The sequence below is a fragment of the Spea bombifrons genome, chromosome 3 (genome assembly GCF_027358695.1).
Source record: "Spea bombifrons isolate aSpeBom1 chromosome 3, aSpeBom1.2.pri, whole genome shotgun sequence".
Classification (NCBI taxonomy): Eukaryota; Metazoa; Chordata; class Amphibia; order Anura; family Pelobatidae; genus Spea; species Spea bombifrons.
In genome coordinates, this window is record NC_071089.1 from 64,512,231 (window position 1) to 64,538,937 (window position 26,707).

Below are 26,707 nucleotides of genomic sequence, written 5' to 3' on the forward strand. Positions count from 1 at the left end.
CGACACAACATTAGTGACTAGGAATATCCAAGCAGTTTATTTTGTGACCTTTCCCATTTAGTGTAACCCCTTAGACGCTGGACGTGCAGACGGCCTCATTACTTGGATTCGCTATGCGTTCCTCACAGCCCACAACCACAAAAAGACTGCGTTCTTATAAATTGTTAAACTATTTCGCAAACCGTGTTGAGCTCGTCATTGCACGACCCTGACCACACCCCTCCAGCAGTAGTTTCTGGGTAATGCAGTCATTTGTCTCCTGTATTCTCAGTGCTTGAAGGGGAATCCTTTCACGTTATGGACTACATTACCCAGTACCCTTTGAGGACTGGAATACACACTGCTTAACGGCACAGGTCGAAGGCCCCGAGGTTCAGCTCTTTTCCTGAGGCATCAACACTTGGGCAAACCAAGAGTCCAACTCCCTTAGTGCCCGACCATGATGGTTGTTGCCCTTTCTTGCTGGATGAGGCTCAAGTGCAGAGAATGACGTGCAAGAGGACCCGGCCGGGGGAAGGGCGACCTAACGCCTCCTGCTGGTCATTCTGCCCCAGGACAGCGATGGGCCGGGTGTGACCCACGAAGCGACCAGCCCCAGCACTTCCTTCACCATCGTACACCCGTTCCCGTAGCCCCATTCTTAGATCTCTTTCTGGTCAGGATCGCTAGGTTTGGCTTGTTTGGGGGCTGAGCTCCCCTAGAATGGAGAGAGCCATGGAGCAACTGAACCGCCTGACCCGATCGCTGCGTCGAGCCCGGACCGTGGAGCTCCCTGAAGGTGACAGCAGGGGATGTCGTGCAGGGCAATCACTGCAGCGCCGGGATGTACAGTGACGGGCGTTACTGCTATGTACCTGCATATGTAGGGCAAGATGAGTGTCTTTCATCAGAGTATAAGTGTGCAGGGATCGCAGTCAATGGGCTCAGTGCAGGGGGCTTTACGGTGATGTGATAATAAGTAGTACGAATTAAGGAAAACTTTACGGTACCTGGCAAATAGTCTGATGCGGGAAGACCCATTGTACAGCGCTATGGAATTTGGTGGCGCTATATAAAACAATAAATAATAAGGATTTACCTATAACTCTGTTCGCTATATTGTGATGCTCAGGGAAGGAGGCATCAGGAGTCTAGCGTTGTGTTCAGTGATGGAGCTGTGAGGCTCTTTTAATGCTCTATACTTAGGAGTCTAAAAGATGGTATCAGTGGCAGCTATTGTAAAACTTTTTGTCAGTTTCTCCATTAGCTGGAATAACAATTTAACAGTAATACATCGATAATGTGAGAAAAGAGTAGCAAACGGTACCATGATATCTGTGAAATTAACATTTCTAAGTTCTGGACCTTTTAGAGATCACTTGAAATTATTACATACCGGCTTCATTTACGGTTCATTAAGAATCACTCAAATAGTTTGATTTAAGGTATTAAACGATCTGATTACGTATCTTAAATGTAGAATGGAAACATTTTGTATTTACTCGGAGACATAGTAACAATGAACTGATAATCTTGTATGAGTGTGTGTATGTGTGTATGTATATATACATACTTTTATATACATTTTATAAATTTAAAAAAAAAAAACTATTTACTGCTCTCATCGTTGTCTGTTGGTGGTGGGAATGCACCGATCCAACTGCTACATGCTATGAAAGGTAGCTTTCCCATGAAATATTAAATGCCTTTTTAATTGGGCAAAACTGGTAGAAGAAAAAGAACTGTGTGTGTGTATATATGTAATATGTATATATATATATATATATATATATATATATATATGTATATATATATATATATATATATATATATATATATATATATATATATATATAAGTTTACCTAAAGCGCTGAAACATTGAAAACCAATCCCTAGGGAAGAAAGTAACTATTCTGCGGAATCCTGCTGTTTTGCTCTGTCATATATTTATTGGTGCGTATTGGCGGGTTTAACGCAGTAATACAGAGTCCATTTTCTTTAGGACAAGGTTGATTTAAGTTTTATAAGGTTTTCAATATAGCTGATTGAGGAAGTGGCTTCCCGACAGTAAGCGAGGTTTCACTAGATTGGAAAAGTACTTATGTTTGCTCACAGTTCTTGTAATCCGTCCTTAGTATATACTTGTGGAATTAACACATCTTTTACATTTCCAGAAAGGGCTGTACATCATTATTTCCGTATCTCTGAAATGCCTTGTGACATTTATGGCTTCAGAGTGATAACTCAAGTTGGCTAATAATTTATGAAGTGGCAGTGCGACACAATACCTATGACCATACTGTAATGCAAACACTTTTTCTTTTCAACATAGCCTGTTGACTAAAGGAGATATTCCTTTCTATCTATGTTGTTTATCTACTTACAGTTTACTCTTTTAAGTTACCTAAACGTTTAAAGGAAATTGCATACGCTATTAAAGTTCAAAGTGATGTTATCACCATAGTAACTAGTGGTATGGTCCATTAGCAGGAATATGGTTGCTGCGGTGACAAGATCACTTTTCATATATTGCCCCAGAATCACATTATGATCATAACTTTCATGAATGTTTTAATGAACCAAGTATGACAATATCTTAGTCTGGTGGTACCTATATCATTAAATGTTTCAATGACCTAGGTATAAGATCTTAGTAGCTGCATATTGCTGTATACATGAACTTTTCATTCCTTCAATTGTTAACCTGTTGTTATTACTTTTTTCTAGATAATGAAACTGCAGTTTATACTTTAATGCCCATGGTTATGGCTGATCAACACCGGTAGGTTATTATTTTCTTAAAGCTCATTTGTACTTATTAAACAGTCTAGATATAAATCTCTGATCACAAACACTTTTTTTTAGGTATGGTTACATTTACCGCATACATGTACAAATGTTCTTACGTATTCATGTTGATTTAGCACAGATGCAATACTCAATCTGAATTTATTTTTTTATCAACTACTAGCCAATTTCATTCTTGGCAGCCACACTGGATAAATGGCCAGCAGCCCCCAACCTTTGACACGTTCTAAAAGTACAGTGTGTGGCCATACACCAGTTAAGTACCATGGCTGATTTTACCTTTCCATTCTGTACTGGCCTTATTGAACCTAATCCTGCGTTTGCTGTGCACTTGTCTGATGTGAAATAAAACATCACACCGTTCCTTTCCTTTTGGAGAAACAAAATCATCACCAAGGTCAATGTGTGGAATCACTGTGTAATAGTCTTTGTAATCAGAAAATGCTTCAAATAGATGAATCTCTTGGAAGATGTTTCACAAATTAGTTGTACAGTGAAGGACAAAAATATTTGATCCCCTGCTGATTTTGTACGTTTGCCCACTGACAAAGACGTGATCGGTCTATAATTTTAATGGTAGGTTTATTTGAACAGTGAGAGACAGAATAACCAAAAAAATCCAGAATATCGCATATCAAATAAGTTATAAATTGATTTGCATAAATCAGCAAGATGTCTGGCTCCCAGATGCTTTTTATACAGGTAACAAGCTAAGATTAGGAGCACTCTCTTAAAGGGAGTGCTACTAATCCCAGTTTGTTACCTGTATAAAAGACACCTGCCCACAGAAGCAATTAATCAGATTCCAAACTCTCCACCATGGCCAAGACCAAAGAGCTGTCCAAGGCTCTCAGGGACAAAATTGTAGACCTACACAAGGCTGGAATAGCCAAGCATCTTGGTGAGAAGGTGACAACAGAAATACATGGGAGGGACACAATGCCGTGAAGTAGAGCCCTGCGCGGGATGGGATTTTTTGCCAGCTCCCGCAATGTGGGTGTTCCACTCCCGCTCTCTCCCGCCACATTTGTGGCCAATCACGCCCACCTCCTTATCTGAACTGCAAAGATCCCGCACAGTCCCACAAGGCTGCCTTCTCGCTGCTCCCTCACAGCGTCTCTTCTCTTGCTCCGCCCAAGAACAAGGCGGAGTCACGGGAAGTGACATCACATCACGTGACTCCGTTTTGTTCCTGGGCGGAGCAAGAGAGGAGACACTGTAAGGGAGCAGCAAGAAGGCAGCCTTGCGGGACTGCGCGAGATTACCGGGACCCGCAGGTACAGTGCCTGACCGCCTGCAGCACCAGCAAGACCGCCTCCCAATGCAGTCCTCTACCGTGAAGGACTGAAATCCTGCAGTACCTGCAAGGTCCCCCTGCTCAAGAAAGCACATATACAGGCCCGTCTGGAGTTTGCCAATGAATATCTGAATGATTCAGAGGAGAACTGGGTGAAAGCGTTCTGGTCAGATGAGACCAAAATCAAGCTATTTGGCATCAACTCAACTCGCCGTGTTTGGAGGAGGGGAAATGCTGCCTATGACCCCAAGAACACCATTTTTATCTGCTAAATTGGCCAGGACAACTTCACTGCATCAAAGGGACGAAGGATGGGGCCATGTACTGTCAAATCTTGGGTGAGAACCTCCTTTCCTCAGCCAGGGCATTGAAAATGGGTCGTGGATGGGTATTCCATCATGACAATCACCCAAAACACAGGGCCAGTGGCCTAGCCAGTCTCCAGACCTTAATCCCATAGAAAATCTTTGGATGAAGCTGAAGGTTTGAGTTGCCAAACGTCAGCCTCGAAACCTTAATGACTTAGAGAGGATCTGCAAATTCCTCCTGAGATGTGTGTGCAAACTTGGTGGCCAACTACAAGAAATGTCTGATCTCTGTGATTGCCAACAAGGGTTTTGCCCTTGGGTCAAATACCAAGTTCACTGAGTAAAACGCAAATCAATTTATAACTTATTTGAAATGCGTCATTCTGGATTTTTTTGGTTATTCTGTCTCTCACTGTTCAAAAAAAAACTACCATTAAAATTGTAGACATCCTTCACTGGATGTCAACTAAATATTAAATATACTTGTATTGATATGTGTATGTAGGCACTTCATATATTCGGCTTTATTCAATTCAAAGATATTTATAAGTGATATTGAATGATTAGAATATCCTGTCACAACTAGAAACTTTGGGTATTACCCATATAGTACTTTTTATATGGAGTGCTTAGAGGATTACCAACTACTCTTTACTGACAAGGCATTGGAGAGGCTGAATCATAATGTCTGGGATTGTTGGATCCACTGATGGAGATTAATGATAACAAACAAATAAACATATCTGTATCATTAATTTATTTTACTTCTAAGGTCTGTATCGGAGTTACTCTCAAATTCCAAGTTTGATGTCAACTATGCCTTTGGGAGAGTGAAAAGAAGTTTACTTCACATTGCTGCCAAGTAAGGTTTATTTGTCATGTTTATTGAATTATTCTAACATTATTTTGCAGTTTGGTAACATTATTTAGGCAATGTCACCAATGCCAATCAAAAACTAAAGAAATGTTATCTCACAGTCCTGACAATACGCTATTCAGTAATGGAAAAATCAATGTTATCAGGAAGCTAACATTTGTATGTTTAAACAGAAATTAGAAACAAAACATTACTTTTCCAGTGAGTTTTTAATTGTGCTTCCTAACAAGTAAACCTTAGTGGATTTACAATTTTATTCTTTCCTCTAAAGGTTCAGTCACATAAAACCAACATGAAAAACTTTTTTTCTGTTTGTATTGTAGCAGTGCCTGCTTCTGTGACACATGGCAGTTAGCACTCCTTAAACGACAAATAGGCAAAGTTTTACAACATTAAAATATTTCTTGACATGATTTGTACATTAGTCACTATAATGAATGATGCTTCTAATGCTAAATTTACATTTAGCTGTTCGTGTAATTGGATAATAATATCAAACTTAGAAAGTAAAGTGTACACAGTCGACATGAAGTCCTATATAAATGTTAGCAGAATGAGCATATTATTTGGGGCATCAAAGAGTAACTTCTCATTCTCCGTTGCTAACATTCTCAGTGGATATAGAATTTCTGTTGACCTTTTTTATCTGTGAACACAAAAGTCTAGCATTTCTTGTTGAACTAGTTTGACAGGATATAGTACAATTTTATGGATACAGTTAAAGCCTATATGTTTCAGTCATGCAATGGTTGTCCTGCTTTGAAGCACAATGGCCAGACAAACAATCTAGACAAGTATAATATATTATCTTATTTTTCCCCCCTGTTATTTCCTGTTATTAGTTTCATGCCCAGATGCATTATGTAATGTATGTATATATACACAGAGCAGCCATAACATTCTGACCACTAACAGGTGAAGTGAATAACACTGATAAGCTTGTTATCATGGCGTTTTTAAGTGAGTGGGGAAAAATGGGAAAGCGTAAGGATCTGAGTGACTTTGGAAAAGGACAAATGACTAGACGGCTGGGTCAAAGAGTCTTCAAAACTGCAGCTTGTGAGGTGTTCCTGCTCTGCAGTGGTCAGTACCTATAAAAAGTGGTCCCAGGAGGGTAAAAAGAAGAAATGGCAACACGGTCATGGGCAGCCAAGGCTCGTTGATGCACATGGGAGGGGAAGGCTGGCCTTTGTGGTCAAATCCAACAGATGAGCTACCTCACAACTTACAGGACTTAAATGACCTGCTGCTAATGCCTTGGTGCCAGAAACCACAGCACACCTTCAAAGGTCTACTGGAGTCCAAGCCTCGACGGGTCAGGGCTGTTTTGGCAGCAAAAGGGGGACCTATACAATATTAGGGAGATGGTCATAACCTTATGGCTGACCGATTGTATATTATAGTTATATACACTATTGTTCAAAAGTTTGGGGTCACTTCTCTGTTTTTATGGGTGGGGGAAAAAGGAAATTTCTAGCTGTGCTAACATAATTGCAGAAAAGTGTTTTCTAATTATCAATTAGTCTTTCAAACTTAGATTTGGATTAGCTAACGCAATGTGCCATTGGAACACAGGAGTGATGGTTGTTGATATAGGGCCTCTTTATGCCTATGCAGACATTCCGTAAAAAATCTGCAACAATAGTTGTTTACAACAGAAACAATGTCTACGCTAAAAAAGTGAACGTGAAATAGTTAATCGATAACGTTGTCTCAAGTTCATATTGTTTGTTTTTCTTCTTAACCCAGTGTTTTATTGTGTTCTGATGTCTGTTTTTAGCTGTGGATCTGTTGAATGCCTGGTTTTACTTTTAAAAAGAGGAGCCAATCCAAATTATCAAGATATTTCAGGATGTACACCTCTACACTTGGCAGCCAGAAATGGGTAAGACATTTTGTGGCTTTTATGAACGTCGTACAGAATGCATTTTATGGGTATGACAAGTTAAAAAGCCAGTAGATTAAGGAGTAACTTAAGTTTGTAACTTGAAGGGCGTACAAATGTACTGTTGCCCTATACACAGGGTGCAATCGCTTTACTGTGTGCACAGGAAGCACGAGTATGGGTATTTCAGCTAGTGACATATTCACATGCATTTTGTTAAAAAAGAACAAAACAAAAAAAAAACAGTTTAATATAAAGATATTTTTGGTGATATTTCAGGTATTGGTTTGCTATTTAAACCACTCATCAAAGGTGCTTACTCATGTATTTGCCTAACCCCACATAAATTTAACTGTTCAATGAAAGTCGTTTGTGAAATTGTTTAAATTGCATTTTGAAGCAACATTGGTTGTATCATACTTCTGTTTCAAAGATGTTGCCAAAGGGTGTACCCCATCCTAGGTCACTTTAGTGCATAGATGCTAAAATACACCCATATATTCAGCAGCATAAAAGAGCTTCAATAATGGCATGACCAGTTTTACATAACGTAGGTGTGATATATAATATGAGGTTAGCACATGTAGTCTAACTTGTTTGTGCCTCTTTCATTTTGGCTGCCTAGTGAGTAGAGGTGGTGATATTTAAGACAGGCTTTTATTATCTCCTCATTTAAAAGTTTGTCTAAAATGCGTCTGTTCTAGACCTCCATCTGAACCCATAGATGATTTCTTGACCTGAGGAAATCTGTAGACTTCATGGGGGGTTTGTCAGTTTTCTAAATCCTGCCTTAAATGGTTCAGTGTGCTTGAAAGAAAATATGTATTAGAAACTAACCTGTTTGATTCCCTTCATGCTGGGGCAGCAGTGGTCTCCCATCCAGGTTCATATTATCTGCATAACTATTCTTTATCATTAAAAAAGTTACTATTATTCCTCCCATTTTGGTGCAAATTGGAGAGATGACTTAAGCACAGGAAACTGTTGTGCTAGCTTTGTCATCCTTTACCATAAGCCTTGGCTTCAAATAAGATAGCCCCTAAACTTTAAGGTAGGTATCTTCGGAATAAATTAGGCTTAGTTTATTAAATAAACTGTTGCCGGTATCCAAAATATACTGTAAACATGCATCTGTAATATGCCACCTTTCCCAGGATTACATTATACTATACTGTGAACAGATTTTTGAAATGTATTATTATTATTATTATTATTTTTAATAATAAGATTGGGTTTATTTATTTTTACATTAAATATAATTGCTACTCTTTTCCTTGGAGCAGCTCTTCTTTATATAATGTCACACACCCTGTAATAAGCCAAGTAATGCAATAATAATTCTGTAGAGTATGACTTCCTATACTTTTATAGCAATATGAAAGTAAATTAGAGCAATTTGCTATGTGAAGTACCAGTTACTAGGAAGCGTACTTGTTTTACAGACAGAAGAAATGTATGAGTAAATTACTAGAGTTCAACGCTGATGTCAACATTTGCAACAACGAGGGCCTAACTGCTGTAAGTGATTTTCATGGTTAAACATTATTATTATTCTTTGGTATTTGACTTGTGAGTTTACAATCTAATGTAATAAGATCATATTAAACCAAAGTTATAATGCTGGCTTTAACCTTTAAAGTGACATTAAACTTGTACAGGTCTGGTGCAAGGATTTTTGCCACCCTAGGCAAAACATAATTTTGCCATCCCCACACCCACTCCTCCCCATAATGGCCGCGGCCGCGCTTACTGAATGACCCCAGCTGGTGGCTCGCGGCTGCAGCCTGCACTGCCTGCGCGGCTGTCTGCCGCCCATCAAGTGACCGCGGGCGCCTACTTTGCCTATAGGTGATGCTGGCCCTGGGTCTCTGACAATCCAGGAGCCTACTGTGACCGAAAAGCAGGCTTAGTTTCACACTATTTAACAATGAACTTCCACTGGTTTGTTTTTTTATTACTAGTACCATTAAACAAAAATTCAAAATTATGTAGTTCTAGTTTATGTATGTTTTTTTTTCCATGACGGCATTTTAGTCATTATGTGTTCTAGCTTTGTTATTTTAGTCCAATCTACTAACCAAACACCTCGACTTCTTATTGTACTGTCTGTGCTAAACAATGCAATTGTTTAGCTGAACTAAATTCTATGCCGCAAAGGACTGCATTATTATTGCCATTTCATGAAGTTTTTCATTTGTACATGTAGCCTAGCTTATTTTGAATAATACATTTAATCCATGGTTATTTTTTATTATCCCATGCCAGAATACAAACATTTTCTTTTTCCTGTTTAGATTCACTGGCTTGCTGTCAATGGCCGAACCGAACTTCTTCATGACCTTGTTCAACATGTCACGAATGTTGATGTAGAGGATGCAATGGGGCAGACTGCGCTGCATGTTGCTTGCCAAAATGGGCACAAAACAGTATGACTACTCACACCTTATAATACTTTTGTTTTGCTTTATTTTGCTTATGCATTTATGTTTTGTTGTCTTATGTTTAAGGAACAGCCTACTGCCCCAAAGAGCATCAACATGCACATTAAAGTACTTAGTAAGTGCTTTTATATGCATTTTTCTGTTAAAGAAAAACCTAATGTGCAGGGTAATGTCCCCTCTGCTCCCCATGATGCATGAAGCAGCCTATAACTATCAGGAACGCACTCTCATTGAAGTCAACAGAAGCACCGTAGGTGCATCTATGCAGGAGGGTCTCCTCAAGATGGCTGTGTGTGGTGGGGCAGCCAATGAAAATGTGTAGAGGGGATTCTGATGAATTCCTCTCTGTATTTGGATAAATATGTAATAATAACCATAAAACTCTAAGAAGGGAACACTCAAGTCATATTGGTACTATAGCATACCTTTAACAAATACATCTTTTTTTTCTTGTAACTTCTGTAAATTTTGATCAATATAAATGTTACAAGTTTATTATTATAGTGTAGTTTTAAAATGTGTTGTTTTCTTTCCTGTTTCTTTGTGCAGTTATTTCCTCTGTACATATATATTCCTACATCCCCAATTCAATATGTCAATATACAGTTGTCGTTCACATGAATACTACTGTACATATTATACAATAAATATTACTTTGATTACAGATTATATTAACAATTAAATAATTTTATGCAAAGCAGGAAGTTTTTCGGTTCCTCGGAATCCCAGAGAGTTTAATGAACTTGAAAGGCTCATCTCTGTAAATCTCCAGCCATTGCTATTTTCTGCGTTATTATTTTTCTGGCGCAAACCTGGAAATTAATGATATTGCTTAGGCGCCTGTTAACTTAGGTAATGTTACCCGAGAAAAGAAGGCTCCAGCCTTTTTCATCTGAAAATTTGGCTTTTTTTATTTTTGTATCTGATAATATGTGCTGAATAGTATTAACCAAAACACAGAAGAAAATGATTACAATAATTTTCCAACTCCTAAATCTGTGCAGTCTATCTTTAATAAATAAGAATATATACTCTATCTTTTAAATGGCAAATGGTTATAATGTCTGATTAGAAATGACTGTTTCTTACATGCTGCCACCATGTGGACTTCACGTGTAGTGCCTTAGTCCATAATTAAACCAAACTTATGTTTCATTCTTCTAACTAGACCGTATTGTGCTTGTTGGACAGCGGAGCAGACATAAATAGACCTAATGTATCTGGAGCGACTCCCCTGTATTTTGCCTGCAGGTAGGATTTTACTCAGAATTCTGCATTAAGCATTTTAACATATGAACTGTTATCGTTTTTTCAAACTACTCTTTGCAAATGCACATATAAGAAGTTTCCCTTTTTCCTAGCCAATCCACAAAATATCCCTTTCCAGAAAAAACAACTTTCTGTATTTTCTTAAAGGGAAAAAAAAAAAACTTTCTGTATTTTAAAGGGACACTTCAGCCATCATGTTCACTTTAATGGATATGATAGCGGTGTGGTCTCTTTACATTTCAATTGATCTTTTTTGCAAATTGTCTCCTTTCCCCACCCCTCAGCTTAATGCCCCGCAGGCAATGCAACTCCCTGCACATGATGTAATCACGGCCAGTCAGTGTGGAGGGGGTCTGTAAAGACCCCAGTGTGCATTAGTAAAGTCTTCCCATTGATTTCAGTGCAAGCACTTTCCTGCCACTGATTGACAGCAGTAGACACCAATTTCCCTTGCTTATACAACTATTCATGTGTGTGTATATGTTTTTTATAGGCACACATTAATAGGTGTATTTGTAAGCAAAAACACGGCACCGATTTTTCTTATTTTTCTGTGTTTTTTTTGTGGTAAAGTTTTGATCTGATTAATATGTCCTCTGTTCCTCTTGATTGTAATACATTGAGTTTGGGCTGCTGTGGAAAGAAAGGAAATTGCTGTAAACATTTTTGGTACAAGATAAGATAACTTGAAATTAATTTCTCCTAAAGCAATTGTGTGTGGCCAGACAAAAAAAGCAATTTTGAAAGAAAAACAGATTTCTATACTAGGGAGTAATTGGAATGTGAATGGAAACACTGAGATGCGTGCCTATTGCAATGCACAAATGATTTTCTTGTTCTACATAGTCATGGCCAGAGGGATACAGCACAAATTCTGCTACTTCGAGGAGCAAAGTACCTTCCTGATAAGAATGGAATCACACCACTGGACCTCTGTGTACAAGTAGGTTCTTCCAGTTAAGGTCAAATGCAACCACATAACTATATGTATACTACTTTGGGGTTACGTGTTTATGGTATATGCCATAGACTTTAGGGAATTCTAAACAGACTGCTTATCGCAAAGCCATAGTCTAGCCATCACTTGCAACTTAATGCATATGATAGATGAGTATAACTTTTGAAAGTTTCCCCCCCATGCAAATACATAAAGAGATTCATTAGAATCCTGTCTGTGCGTTTGCTCTCCTTTCCCATACACCAGGTGTTTGTCTTGCAGGAGATGCATTCCATCAAATGCATGTCCTTTTCAGTAATGCACAGAAAAACTTGATTCCGGTCAGGCAAGACATGCACAGAAAGCTTTCCCATTAATTTCAATGAGAGTGCTTGCCTGCCAGTAAGCTGTCTAACCCAGACAACCAAACGTGATACAAAATGCAGGCAAATTACTAAAGCACATAACTGACACAGAACCTTCCATTGATCCTCTGTGGTCGGACTATTCTTGCCACGAGTTGGTTGTTGTAGTTGCTGAAGAAAATGGAGTTGTTCTTATTAAATTGTACAGGTCTGTAATTTATGCTCTTGTTAAGGAGATGTTTAAAGCAGTATGAAATTACATAAACCCCAAGCAGGCACTAATGAATAGTACTCCTCTATATTGTAACACTGCTTTAGTAGGATGACTTTAACATTTTTAAACCTCACTTGTATACTTGTAGGGTGGTTATGGTGAAACCTGTGATATACTCATACAGCACCATCCAAGACTTTTTCAGACATTGATTCAAATGACTCAGAATGAAGATCTTAAAGAAAATATGGTAAGTTGATTTTGTATGTTTTTGTTTGATTCCTTCAACGGCCCTCTATGACTACCATGTTCAGTTACAAGAATAATCATTGCAAGAGTGCATGCATCATTTATATTGATTGAAGCAACTTTTCTGTAGGCAAAAATGGAGCTCAAACAAGCAGTTGAGCTTCATCAGTGTTCAAACAAGATATAGCCCTGATAAATGCAATGTGTATTTAGCACAAGTACCTTACAAGTAGTGTTAGAGTTGTCAGATCAGACATGTCAATAATGACTTCCAGTAGCTTACCTGCATTTATCAATATTTACATTGTGTCAGTTAAGATTTTTTCCTCTATGTGAGACGAGCAATAGTTGAGTTCGAAAAGGTATGACATTGTTTAACCCCTTAATGACAAAGCACATACATGTACGGGCTCAAAATGCATTGTTTTCAATGGGTTTAGGGACCGCCCATTGTCCTTAAGGGGTTAACTTTGCCTTAGACTGCTTTGCAGTTAAAGAAATAACTAGGTCACGATCCTTAGTGATAGTTGTATGAAGACACCCAATTGCTGATTTCCAATAGTCGCTAAACTATAATAAACAGGCTGAGAATGGCTAAAAAGATGGAAAGTAATTACAGCAGTAATACCGGTATATCTGAATGTAAAATTAAGGTATGTGCTCATAATAAAAGAATGATTTAACCCCTTCGAGACAAAGGCTGATTTTACTTTTTGTACCCTTTGTGACAATGGCCTTTTTAACATTTCTGCGCTGCTTGTGTTTAGGTGTAATTTTCTTCTTTCCCGTTTACTGAACCCACACACATTAGATATTGTTTTTTTCAGGACAAGAAGGGCTTTCTTTAGATGACATTGTTTTGATTGTATCATATTATTTACTATTAAAAAAATTATAAAATATGGTGAAAAATTTAGAAAAAAATGACTGTTTCTAACTTTTAGTTGAAAAATCTTTTACTCATCTATAAAAGGTAATGAAAAAAACTGCTAAATAGATTCTACTATTTGTCCTGAGTTTAGAAATACCCAATGTTTTTATGTTTTTTTGCTTTTTTCTACCCATTATGGGGCAATAAGTACAGGTAGCGTTTTGCTATTTCAAAGCCATTTTTTCCAAATCTGGTAATTCTTCCCCCCATGTGCCATTTCGGGTATCTTTGAAGCCGGCCAATGCAATTTACCCCATCAAGTCATATATTTTTGAAAACTAGACAGCCCAGGGTATTCCAAATGCTAGTATTTTAACTCTTTCCATGCACCATATCTACCACCAGTCTTTGTCAAACTTTATGGTAGTCATTTTTTTGCATTTGTTTTGTCATACACATTTTACTTCAGGTATGAATTAAAATGTTCTCGTTTATGTCACTATCACAAAACACCCCAATATGTGTTCAGCAACATCTCCTGAGCGCAGCGATACCCCACATGAATGATTTTGCCTGGCTGTTTGGGGGCAAAAGGGCCACATTTGGGGCATGCGCATTTTTCAATGTTGAACTTTGGCATTTGGGGATCCACTGCCCATGCCCTATTTGGTACATCTTTGAGCCGGGCCATTTCAGTGTGCCCAATAAACCCATATATTTTTGAAAACTAGACACCCCAGGGTATTTCAAATGCTAGTATTTTAACTCTTTCCATGCACCATATCTACCACCAGTCTTTGTCAAACTTTGTGGTAGTCATTTGTTTGCATTTGGTTTTCCACACACATTTTAATTCAGGTATGAATTAAAATGTTCTCGTATATGTCACTATCACAAAACACCCCAATATGTGTTCAGCAACATCTCCTGAGTACAGCGATACCTCACATGAATGATTTTGCCTGGCTGTTTTGGGGCAAAAGGGCCACATTTGGGGCATGCGCTTTTTTCAATGTTGAACTTTGGCATTTGGGATCCACTGCCCATGCCCTATTTGGTACATCTTTGAGCCGGGCCATTTCAGTGTGCCCAACAAAACCATATATTTTTCAAAACTAGACACCACAGGGTATTTTAAATGCTGGTATTTAACTCTTTGCATGCACACATTTTACCACCAGCATTTTTTCAAAGTTTGCAGTAATATTTTTGTGTGTGTATTTTTCCCACACACACCTACTTTATGTATGAATTTACAGCTCCTGGTATATGCCGCTGTCACACGACACCCCATAATGTGTTCAGCAACATCTCCTGAGTGCAGTGATACCCCACATGCATGGGTGTGTCATTTTTTGGGGGAACTAAAAGGCCACATTTGGTACGTGTGCATTTTTCTAATTGGAAATTAGATGTGTGGCCATCCTTCCCCCCGTGTTAATTGGGACATTGTTGAACCTGGCCCATTCAATTTACCCCATCAAATCATACATTTTTTAAAAGTAGACACCCCACGGGCATTTAATATGCCAGTATTTTAACTCTTTCCATGCGAGAATTGTTTTAAGCTAATATGCTAATTTTAGGACTTGCTCACAAAAATATATTTTTAATATATAAATTTTTTTTTTATTATTTTTTTTTAAAAAAAATTTAACATTTTTTTTCAACTTGGAGGTTCCCCTGATAGTGATATCAGTGGGAAATGAGTTTTACATTTTACTGTTTTTTTACTATTTTTTTCTAATTATTATTAATTTTATTTTATTTTTTAATTTATTTTTACTAATCACACTGTGATAAGAAAGCTGGGCTCCATTGACTTGCATGGTGAATGCAGTACCTGTATTCAACCTGCAAGTGGAGCCAAAGTTCTCTAGATGGTCTGGACCATCTAGGAAACTTTTAAAATTTGTGGTTCCTGTTATAGGACGGCGGCCATCTTCCTTGATGGCGAAGATTGCCGGCAGCTGCGGCTGTGACCGCTCTCCGGAGCGGTCACAGCCCATCAAAAGGTTAGTGTTTGGTGTCGCTGGATGCCTCCTGATCGAGGCATTCCAGCGACACCATTTAAGTTTAGGAGGCGATCGTCGATCGCCTCCTAAACGCTTTTAAAACGGGCGTCCGCCGCCATACAAAGTATGGCGGATGTTGACGCCCCGTGGAGGGGCCAGAGATGCCGATCGCGGCGTTGCTGAATGCCTCGAGGTCGAGGCATTCAGCAACGCTTTTTGGGTGCAGAAAGCGATAGTAGATCGCTTTCTGCACCCGTTTAAAGACGTGCCGGTCCTGGCACGTCAATTGTCGTAAAGCACATGCTTTTCCGTGCCGTGCCAGGACCGGCAATTGTCATTAAGGGGTTAAAATATGCTTCACCTGTTCTGCTGAACACAGTCTATGTACCTCATTAACAAACTATTGTTGTGCAAAACCAAAACTTAAGACTGTTACGAGACACCTGAACAAATAGCCATGAATTGCCCCAAAGAAGTATATGCGGTGAAACTCTGGACCAGAAAGTTAGAGAACATCTTACGTTTTCTTCTAAGGTTTTCTCCATATTGCTTGAGAAAATTGCATTAGCTGATACATTAAATAGTCTTATTTAGTGGGTTTTTTCCGCTGCAATCCCTGGTGACACTTTTTTTTTTATTGAATATTTATTATTTTCAACATCATATCTATGCAAACATTTGTAAAATCAGAAAAATGATAAGCAGTACTGCGACGCTGGAGCATAGTCAATGGCGCCCTCAGTGTGTGTTTCTGGAAAAATTCTGTAACGTAAAGAGTGGTAGGACGGGTACTTTCTCCTGACAGAGTCCTTGAGTTCCAAATCCAGGGCTCTGAATAATGCCTGTGCAAACTGGCATTGCCAGAACACGTGAAGGGCAGTTTCCTCCAATTAACTGAAAATGTTGGTTGTGGAGAAAGCGCTCCATCATTGGCTGTAGATGATTCAAGATATGTCTGAGGGCAGAAGCACATTATATTTCTCTGTCAGCTGTTAACCTCAGTGGAATCCAAAACCGTTGGGCAAAATTGGAATTTCAATCTTGGACATATTTTTCCTCCATTAACTCTCATCTCCAGTGTGACACAGAAAATCAGAAGGGAACAAGTGTCACTGAACCTAGTAGCTTCTGACTGGCCATGAAGAGTATGCCAAGATCTCCACCCCAATCCAGGAATGTTTCATCTGATGGCTTGAAGATTGAACGACAGCTGTTGAGGGGAAAAATGGATTTTCACTTGCAGTTACTTAGACTCTTCTTTTCACACAAAAGAAAGTTACATCCCTTCGATATTTGAAGATCTGGAGAAGGCTGTAATGCATCTTCTTGTCCTTACCGTTTAATTCTGGATTTTCTTCAGGCAAATATTTAGACTTTTTCTAAAGCTCTTGCCCCCTCATGATCAAGATGGTCCCTACGGATCTTAATTTAATTCTTCAGCGGCTTACTCTTCCTACGTTTGCAGATCTACTTTATACTTATTTTTAATAAAGTGATTATTTCACTTCCTCCAGAATTTGCTGCTAAAGTTCAACCTGCCTTTCACAAAGAACAGGATATTGTTCTACCCACCATTTTTCCCTTCACCCAAGTGTGTGAAAGAATCATTTTTACATACCTTGGGTTTGAAGAGATGCCTTACTATCTATTTAGACAGGACAAATGAGAAAATCTTATCTGTTTGTGGCCTCCTCTGGAGTCAACAAAGGTCTAAGTGTTTCTAAATGTACTGTTGGTAGATGGATCACTTTGGCCATCTGAACTGCCTGCAAGACAGCTATTTGAGGAAGTCTTCACACAGCTATTTCCTGTTCTTGGACAATATTATTGATGTAAGGTGATGATGTCCAACTTAGGTGTAGTCTTTAAAATTTTAGAATTTCATAGCACTAGCCATGACAGTAGTATCCTAATACAGACATTGGACATCACTGAAGTAATATAAGAGAGATAATGTGATGCATGTTAAAACAAGAGAACAGTTATGCATCAGTTTTGCATTGCATCTAGTAGAAATTAGTGATGTTTTTGACTGCTATACAAGCTTAAACAAGCTTTATAATCAACTGTATAAACTTTTATTGCACTATGAAGTAATGACATCTCAACATATTTTTTACCTCTGTTTTAGCTGCGCCAGGTCCTTGAACATTTGTCTCAGCAAAACGAAAGTCAGTATCTCAAGATCCTTACAAGCCTTGCTGAAGTAGCTACAACAAATGGCCACAAACTCCTAAGGTACGTTTGGTTCAGTGAAGCTCCACCAATGATTTTTTTAGTAGTTTCAGTGAGCACTGCTCTGAAATTTTGAGCTGTGACAAATTAGAACTTGGTTTGTGAACAACACTCTCTGAAATATAAATATGACACAGACTACATTGGCAATTGGTAAAATAGAGCTGAGGTGTACACTGTCTGCTAATACTTACCAATAAGAATGTTGTGAAATCCAGCACCAAATGTCCAGCAGCAACAGAAACTGACACGTGAAGTAGAAATACAATCAAAATGTTAATGTGCGCTCGGTTCTTTAAGTGCAGGTTAAAATCAGATAACCTGGTAATTTGTAGGTGAAAGTTTTATTACAATTTCTCACACATTTCTTAAAAATTCATAATATCATAGTTGTGTTAAAAATATGCTGTGTTAAAAATATACATGATTATGATTATACAACTATTGCACTCACAAACACAAGATATGGGAGATTCAACAAAGGTTTTCTTCATAAGGCAGATCCTCACAAGCTTCTTCCAAAATAAGAGAGATCGACCACTAAAAAGTCTAAAAATATATATTTAATTGTGTTTATACAATTTTATATAGGTTTAAAGTTTAGTGTATTGTGAAATCACTTTTCCCAAAAGTTAGTTTGAATTTTGTATTTGCTTTGTATATTTTGTTTGGTACCTTTTTGTAAAAAAAAATAGACTTATTTCTGTTGGACTCAAAACTTAGGAATAAAATAAAACCTGAGGTTTTCCATCACAGTATCTCTAGTAGCTATGAAGCTCAAATGAAGAGTTTACTCCGAATCGTGAGGATATTTTGCCACGTTTTTTGCATTGGGCCTTCTTCTCCCAGTAACGGAAATGACATGGGTTACAACGGAAACAAAACTCCAAGAAGCCAAGTGTTCAAGGTCAGAAAAGTATATGACGTGTTTAGGAAGATAGACGTTAAAGAGATGAATTTGACAAAGCATGCTCTCATTTATCAGACCCTTCCTGAGCAGGACGTAAGTTTTGTTGAAATCATGTACTCTCCATATTAAGTTCATTACATTTCCTTACCTTTTTTAATCTATGATTTAATCATAATGCCATTTTTATTTACCTTTCCTTTTATAAACTATATTTCATCCCTACAACAATATCACCTTCCTCAATCCTTTTTGATTTTAAAGGACAACTCACTTGGCAGAATCCATATTTTTTCCAAAATTCATGATTTTACACAATTAGGAAAATAGAATGGAATTAAGGCATCAAGAGTCTCCTAGTTCACCAACATGTTTTTACCTGTGTTGTCTAGTCCTGACAATTTTTATGAGGCAAGGCCGTCTTTTCAGTCCTTAACAATCTATCAGATTAATTTACTAAACTAGGAGTTTACGGTTGGTTTTCAGAACAGTTGCAGTTCTCGACAACAATGTCGAGTCTTTTCACTTGGCTTTGCTGATTGAAAAAATATAGTTTTAGCATAAAAGGGACAGAGTTATGATTGATGTACAATAACAGTGGTTATTGTTCGCCTATGAATCTATCCTCTAAAAGGTCTTGGTAGTTATAAAATTCCCTTTTTGAAGTTCAAATTTGACAGCTGGAACTGTGACATATTTAGATGTAAATTACAATCCTACGGTAGATGAAGGCTTTTAATTATTTGGTTCTCCTCACATATGGTGCCAAATGGGTTTGTGCTTTTGTGTTGATTTTCCATCGTTAACTGCTCTCATCTTTATACATTTATTTTCATCTTATTCAATTATTTCATTTGTTGTTTTATGACAGTTTTTTTCATGTAACTGCAGCTCATTTGTTTGTTAACAAAATAGCCCCCTGATAGCATTATTTCATATAACAAGTAACCTGATTTACAATCATTAAAATATTTTGGGTAATATGGAAGACGTTCATACACAGTTTCTGTTCATTTACATATTCCCCAAAATGCATGTCCTTTTGCCCTATGGCTGCCCCCAGTTCTCTGGCCCTTGTATTCACTTGTTGTTCCCGTGCTAGCCCTAGTGTTTTGGGTTTTTTACCTTTCCTTATTCATCTCTATTGGGTTCCTTCTTGTGCCGTTTCCTTCCATTTCACAGTTCCTTGTTTCTCCTTTTCTTTCCCCACATACAGAGCACATACTCTTCCCATCTTAAACATAGGCATACTCTATTCATATCTCATTTATGATCAGCTTTGACTGCCTTTTGATGATGAAGAGAAGATATTCTGTTTGGTTTGTCCTTTTAATGATTATAATAGGATCTTTTTTTATTCTGAGATTATACTGACATGAGTGGATCTGAAAAAAAAACACCACTTGAGATGTTAAGATTTTCTTACTTGTGAAAAATAAACAGCGATCTTGCAGACTTAGACTTATTCCTGCCATTATTGACGGGGCCAGTTTGCCACCAGGTGTTGGATGACCTGTGGACTTTCCTCTCACCCTATGAATTATAAATAATGACATGCTCGAGCTGGGAAGTTTCAGGGCAGGTTGTTCCTTTTGTAATATGCTTCTTAAGGTGCTTTGTATAATTTTATTTCCATGTTATTATAAAAAAAAAAAAGGTATTTTTTTCTTTGCATGCCTTCCTATGAAAGAAATCACCTTCTCTAATCTCACTGTACTACAACTTTCTGAATGCACACTTTTGCTGATTTGAATTTTGACATTTGCGATCCACCTTTGGTCATTGAACCTGGAAAGTATAGCTTTAAGCTCTATCTTATTCATTTCAGCCCTTAGAATTACTTTGGCATTCTTTAGACGAATGGTTAGTGCTTATAGCCACTGAACTCACTAAAGACAAGAAAGACTCTTCCAACATCGCTTGCATTTTACTGAAGCAAAATGCACTGGATCAACAAGATATTTCTCTCGCTCATCAATCAGCCATTGGAAGGAGTGGAAGCCAAGAACATCTATTAGTATCATCAGGCAAAGGGGACTTTGAGAGCTCAGATGCTGCTGGGAAGCAGGAAGCCGTTGCAGATGGTCAGGATGTTATCTCAATGACAGCAAATCGACTGAGTGCTGTCATTCAAGCATTCTACATGTGCTGCTCTTGCCAAATGCCTCAAGGGTAAGCGTTTTTATTTTGTAGCATAAAGGTCATTCTTTCAAATAAAAACATTCAACATTTTACTTCAACTATCTGAAAAAGCAGAAATTTAGTATATTTGTGGAATTTTTGCCCCAAGGCCGTTTTCTCTGTCTAAAGATTTGTTGTACAACCTTACAGAAATATAATTTTTTTTATTGTACAGAATGACCTCGCCACGGTTCATAGAGTTTGTCTGCAAACACGATGAAGTTCTTAAATGTTTTGTTAACAGGTGGGTTTTAGGATCTAAGTGTATATTCTAATTTCATTTTTTACACATATTTGCATACTATAGGAAAGAATGGGCTGTCGAGATATTAAACAGTTGCAATGATCTCTTATCTAAAATTTAAAAGGGAACCAGATGTGTTTGTGTGTGTGTGTGTGTGTCTGTATATATATATATATATATGTGTGTATGTATATATTATCCTGTTTTTAATTTTTATTTTTTTAGGAACCCCAAAATTATTTTCGATCATTTTCATTTTCTGCTGGAGTGTCCAGAACTGATGGCACGTTTCATGCACATCATAAAAGCACAGGTATGTCTCTAGTGTTATAGTGGATTAATTAAAGAAACCAAGTTTTAAAAATACATATATGCTTATAGTGTGCATTTTCCAGATTAGTTTAAAATGTTTGCTGTGGTTTGTTTTATAATTAGAATTTTTACTTGTTAATTTCAAATCTGTTCTACATATGATCCTGTTTTATTTTGTAACTTCAGTAATTTTTGTAATAACTAATTTCAGCTTTAAAAAAACATCCTGTAGGAATCTGGCATTCTTTAGCATTTGGCTGTGTATTTAGGTGGATTTGTTTGAATTGTATTATATTGTCTTATATTACAGTATTGTATTATATTGTCTTATATTACAGTCTTTTAAGGAGCGCTGTGAATGGTTCTATGAACACTTGCACACTGGACAACCTGATTCAGATATGGTGCATAGACCGGTGAACGAGAACGACATACTACTGGTTCACAGAGGTATGTTAAACAAAATAACAGACAAACATGCTATTCTTGTCTTTAAGAGAGTGCAATTAATTATTGTTACATATTTAGATTCTATTTTCAGGAGTAGCTGTGAAGTGGTGTTTAAATCAAATTGTGAAAAACTTAAGCAAGGTATTGCTGTCCGTTTCCATGGAGAAGAAGGCATGGTATGTTAAGTTATCAGGGTTGGGATGGGTAATAATGCTGTATAAGCACCGTACAATGAGCGATAATCACTTTTATTAACGGAAAAGGGTCCTTTACTTAATTTGTTCTGTAGTGTGTAAATAGCCTAAATGCCAAAATAATTGTCAAAATGATTTGCATTGAAACATATTCAAATATAAAGTAATCACACCGAGAGTCTGTAAAAGTGCTCTTTCCGGACAAACTTTGATATTTGATTTAAAACTACTTTTGCCTTAAAAAGTCCTGTGGATAACTGTTTGCTTAGGTGAGCTTGCAATTCTTGTTCCACAAGTGCTAGAATTACCTTCATCCAGTGCTGTGAAAAAGGATTTGACCCTTTTTATGACCCTGATTTTTGCATATTTGTCACACTTAAGTGTTTCAGACCATCAAACTAATTTTCAAATTAGACAAAGGTTACCCAAAGTAAACACAAAATGCAGTTTGTAAATGATGATTTCACATAAGGAGGGAAATTGCTATCAAACCCTACCTGGCCCTATGTGAAAAGGTAATTCCCCCTCCTTAGTTAATAAATCAGTCAGTTAACCAAATTTAATTGATAATTGGCTTCAGTTTCACTAGACACAACCAGGCATGATTACTGCCAGTCCTGTTGAATCTAAACATCAATTAACTAGACCCTGTCTTGCAAAGTGAAGTAGGCTAAAAGGTCTTAAAAAGCAGCACATGATGCTGCAATCTAAAGACATTCATGAACAGATGAGAAACAGCCATTGACATATATCAGTTTGGAAAGGGTTACAAAGTCATTTCTAAGGCTCTGGGATTCCATCAAACTGTGTTGAAAGTTGCAAAAGAACCCAGACTAACATGTACAGAACTGCAGGCCCCACTTGTCTCAGTTAAGGTCAGTGTTCACGTATCCACAATGAGAACATCATACTAACAGTCAAACGCAGTGGTGGTAGTGGTCTGGGGTTGCTTGCCATAATTGATGGAACCATGAATTCTGTTCTCTACCAACTATTTTTTAAAGAAGAATGTCCAGCTGTCAGTTTGTAACCTAAAGCTGGAGCACAGTTGGGTTAAGCGGCAGGACAATGATCCGAAGCACGCAAACAAGTCCACCTCTGAATGGCCTAGTCAAAGTCCTGACCTAAATCCGATTGAGATGCTGTGACATGACCTTAGAAAGGCAGTTCATGCTCGAAAGCCCTCCGATGTGGCCTAGAAGAGTGGGTCAAAATTCCTTCACAACGATGAACAATGTAAAAGACTAATTTCAAGTTATGGCAAACTCTTGCAATTGTTGCCACCAAAGGTGACACAATCAGTTATTAGGTTAAGGAGTGCAATTACTTTTCCATGTGGGTGATATAGGTTTTGATTAACTCTTTACCATCAATAAATGATCATTTAAAAGCTGCATTTTGTATTTACTCATATTGTCTTTGTCTTATATTAGTTGGATGATCTGAACCAGATTAAATGTGACAAATAAGCAAACATAGAAGAGATCAGGAAGGGGCAAACAATTCTTCACAACACTATACATTACATAACTTACTCTGCTTAGAAAGGTTGGCTACCCAAAACTCTTACACGCAATCCACTCAGTCTGTATTGTAGTACCTGTCAATCAAGTCTGGACCATTTTGTTGCTTAATCAGTTGTATCCCTTGATATTTCTTGTTAGTGTAGTGTATATAGGATACTTACTAGAACCCCAGTATAAAATCTTTACTTGAATGTTCCATTCCCAATGTTGAAGCAGTGTTCACAAGAGCGTGCTTTCTTAGGCATATAGGTCCTGTCGGTCACTAACGCTCACAAATTCTGTTTTGCTTGTTGCAGGGCCAAGGCGTGGTACGGGAGTGGTTTGATATATTATCTTCTGAAATGATCAATCCTGACTATGCATTGTTTACACAATCAGCAGATGGTAAGTGATAAACCAATTTTGTTAATAATAATAATAATAATAAAGAGTTTGGTGAGACAAGTATTTTACTGGCCACTAAGGAGTATTCTGAGCTAGCTGTCTCATTCTTGCACATAGGAGAAACTGTTTAGAATGCCTGTAGTTTTGTATAATATTTTAATTCCTGTTTTAATCTCTCTTTTAAAGGAACAACTTTCCAGCCAAATAGCAACTCCTCTGTAAATCCGGATCATCTCAACTACTTCAGATTCGCAGGCGAGATCCTGGGTTTAGCGCTCTACCACAGGCAACTGGTCAACATTTATTTCACCAGATCTTTTTACAAGCATATTCTTGGTATGATTACAAAAAAATGTCCCCTAAAAAGTAGAAGCCCCCTTATTTGCTTTGGACCCTTAAAAAAAGACTTTGAGCCAAATGGGTTGTATGGATAAATCAGCTAACAAAAAAATGTAGGCTTTTCTGGTTCCATTAAAATAATAACCAAAAAACATAGATTTTCTTTGTGTTGTGGGGAATTACCGGTAGTTTAGTCCGCATTAAGTAAAATCTGTTCCTGAAAAGGGGGCAAGTGATTAAACAAAGAAATAGTTTTTATATCTGGCCCGTTCATCAGTGAGTGGAATGGATTAGCTATCTTGATGAATTGCTATCGAAAATAACACAATTTTTTCCCCACTTTCAAAAGATTTATGTGAATGTGCTATGAACGGATGTCGTGATTTTTCTCTTAAAAGCTTTTCATTTCCCCACTGAGAACTATGAATTTTTTTGCTGGTGTTAAAGAAATATTACTCATAGGAATAGTTTAGATTTTTTTTTTCTCTGAATTAAGTAGCAGTTCTCCCACCCTCCCATGTTGTATTGGTTGTAGGAATCGCTACGCTTTTGTCCAGTAAATAAATGTCATAAAATAATGTAAGACTAACAGGTGAAAAAAAATAAGGCAAAATCCCAGCTCAATTGTTTAAGCCTTGCATTTATCATTGGAAGAAAAATGTCACTCGGAAATGTATGTTTTTATGTTGATATAAAATTCCTTTAAAATTGCATCAGATAATAACCAAAGGTTCGCTGTTAGAAATAAATATTAATAAGGTGTGAATGATTTCAAGCTCAAGGCTAGAATGCATAGTGCCTTTTTTCCTCCTCGATGTGAAACCCATCACACGTTTTCTGCTTCTGAAACACTTAAGAGGTTGTGAAAGGCATTCTGAATTGGTTAAGGTGATGACTTTAAATAGTATTGCACTTGCCTTTCCACCTTGTGGCTGTGTGAGCCTGGTTTATGTCAACTCTTGCCAATCCTTATTTAATCAGTAAACAAACCAAACAGTAGCTACAAAGCTCCTTAATCTCCGATAAAGCATCTTTTACAGCATTGGATGTTAAGACAGTTTTTAAAATCAGTTAAGGCAGCCAACGCCAGCACATAAATCAAAGAGGTCAGCATACTCCTGGGAATGACCAGCTGATTGTGCTAACTAGTACTTCTATTTTGTTCACCGTATATACATTTGCATAGGTGAAGTTGAGAGGTGAGGCAGTGTAATTTCCATACTTTGGATTTCTTTTAGTAGACTTAATATAAGGGAAAAAAACGAATGTAACCTTAAAGTTGCTGCATTGCGTTATTGGCAGGGGGCTGAAGAGGGCAGTCTTGTACAAGAAATATGCACACAAGTGTAACAACTGAAACATTTTCCTTAACCAAAAAAAAAAAGTCTGCATGTTTTTAATACTGCAGGTATCCCTGTAAATTACCAAGACGTGGCCTCTATCGACCCAGAATACGCAAAGAACTTGCAGTGGATTTTAGATAATGACATTAGTGACCTGGGTCTGGAACTTACCTTCTCCGTAGAGACAGATGTCTTTGGAGCTATGGAGGAAGTGCCCTTAAAACCTGGAGGAGCGAGCATTCTTGTTACACAAGAGAACAAGGTGAGTGATGAGACTGGTGTCAAGACGTACTTGTAAGCTGTCACTGGAAACATCCGATTCACACTAGGGTACTGCTGCATCTCGCTCCACAGGGCTTAGAGTATCTGTTTTGGAAACACAACATATCTTGAGGAATCTCTGTTCTGCGATTAGCCTGTGACATTAGTAATCCATCATATTAACCATCCCGAACTGCTTTCATTCACACTGCTCATTCACCAAGTAGGTTGGGTCATATGGGTTTCTGGCTTGAAATCCCATGTAGGGTTGTAATATCTTCAAAAATTACAATAATATCACAAATACACTTTTCAATTTTTTTTTCCAGAAACTCACTTTTTAGTGAGATGTGGGCATTTAGCAGAACTTCTTTAGGTAGAGTCTTCTCTACCATTTGCCATTGATGTTATACTATATAAAACATTTTGTTTTATTATTGATGTGTCCATTTAACCCTTCATATGGAACACCCTTGCCCATTGTTATGGAAAAAAAGACACAGTATTAGCTGATTGTAACAAATAATCCTTGTAATGTCATATCCTTGTAGCATGACTCGTTCTTATCCATCGTTTGTCATTAAGTGTCACTTCTGAAAAATGTTTAGTTTCTGGTCTCTGACACCGTTTTAATTATGAACATCCATTTTGCTATGACAAATACATAGATGTTGCAACAGTAGGAAATCTGCCTTATGTTTCAGTAAATGTCTCCACATTTTGTCTGAACAATATAATAATGACACATGATTGAAGTGTTGGATGATTTAACACCACAGATTGGGTTGCGGCGTGAATGCTATTTTTCTTTCGCT

General features: G+C 37.6%; 1 protein-coding gene across 3 annotated transcripts in view; it reads left to right on the forward strand.

Moving 5' to 3' along the window:
* Positions 1-232: 232 nt before the first annotated feature.
* The window catches only part of HACE1 (HECT domain and ankyrin repeat containing E3 ubiquitin protein ligase 1), a 37,493-nt gene continuing 11,018 nt past the window's right edge, over positions 233-26,707 (forward strand). The window contains exons 1-19 of one of the 3 annotated variants that reach the window (XR_008351032.1): positions 233-778; positions 2,708-2,762; positions 5,166-5,255; positions 7,051-7,155; positions 8,598-8,673; positions 9,450-9,581; positions 10,765-10,847; positions 11,712-11,808; positions 12,530-12,631; positions 17,648-17,754; positions 18,508-18,754; positions 20,487-20,830; positions 21,015-21,083; positions 21,309-21,396; positions 21,734-21,845; positions 21,924-22,021; positions 23,862-23,949; positions 24,136-24,285; positions 25,697-25,893. Coding sequence is in view for 2 of the 3 variants with exons in the window: in XM_053458994.1 (XP_053314969.1) it covers positions 703-778; positions 2,708-2,762; positions 5,166-5,255; positions 7,051-7,155; positions 8,598-8,673; positions 9,450-9,581; positions 10,765-10,847; positions 11,712-11,808; positions 12,530-12,631; positions 17,648-17,754; positions 18,508-18,754; positions 20,487-20,830; positions 21,015-21,083; positions 21,309-21,396; positions 21,734-21,845; positions 21,924-22,021; positions 23,862-23,949; positions 24,136-24,285; positions 25,697-25,893 (2,316 nt within the window). In the remaining variant the exon portion in view is untranslated. The remainder of the gene's footprint in view (positions 779-2,707; positions 2,763-5,165; positions 5,256-7,050; positions 7,156-8,597; positions 8,674-9,449; positions 9,582-10,764; positions 10,848-11,711; positions 11,809-12,529; positions 12,632-17,647; positions 17,755-18,507; positions 18,755-20,486; positions 20,831-21,014; positions 21,084-21,308; positions 21,397-21,733; positions 21,846-21,923; positions 22,022-23,861; positions 23,950-24,135; positions 24,286-25,696; positions 25,894-26,707) is intronic. The other 2 variants (XM_053458994.1, XM_053458995.1) reach the window with 2 other exon arrangements.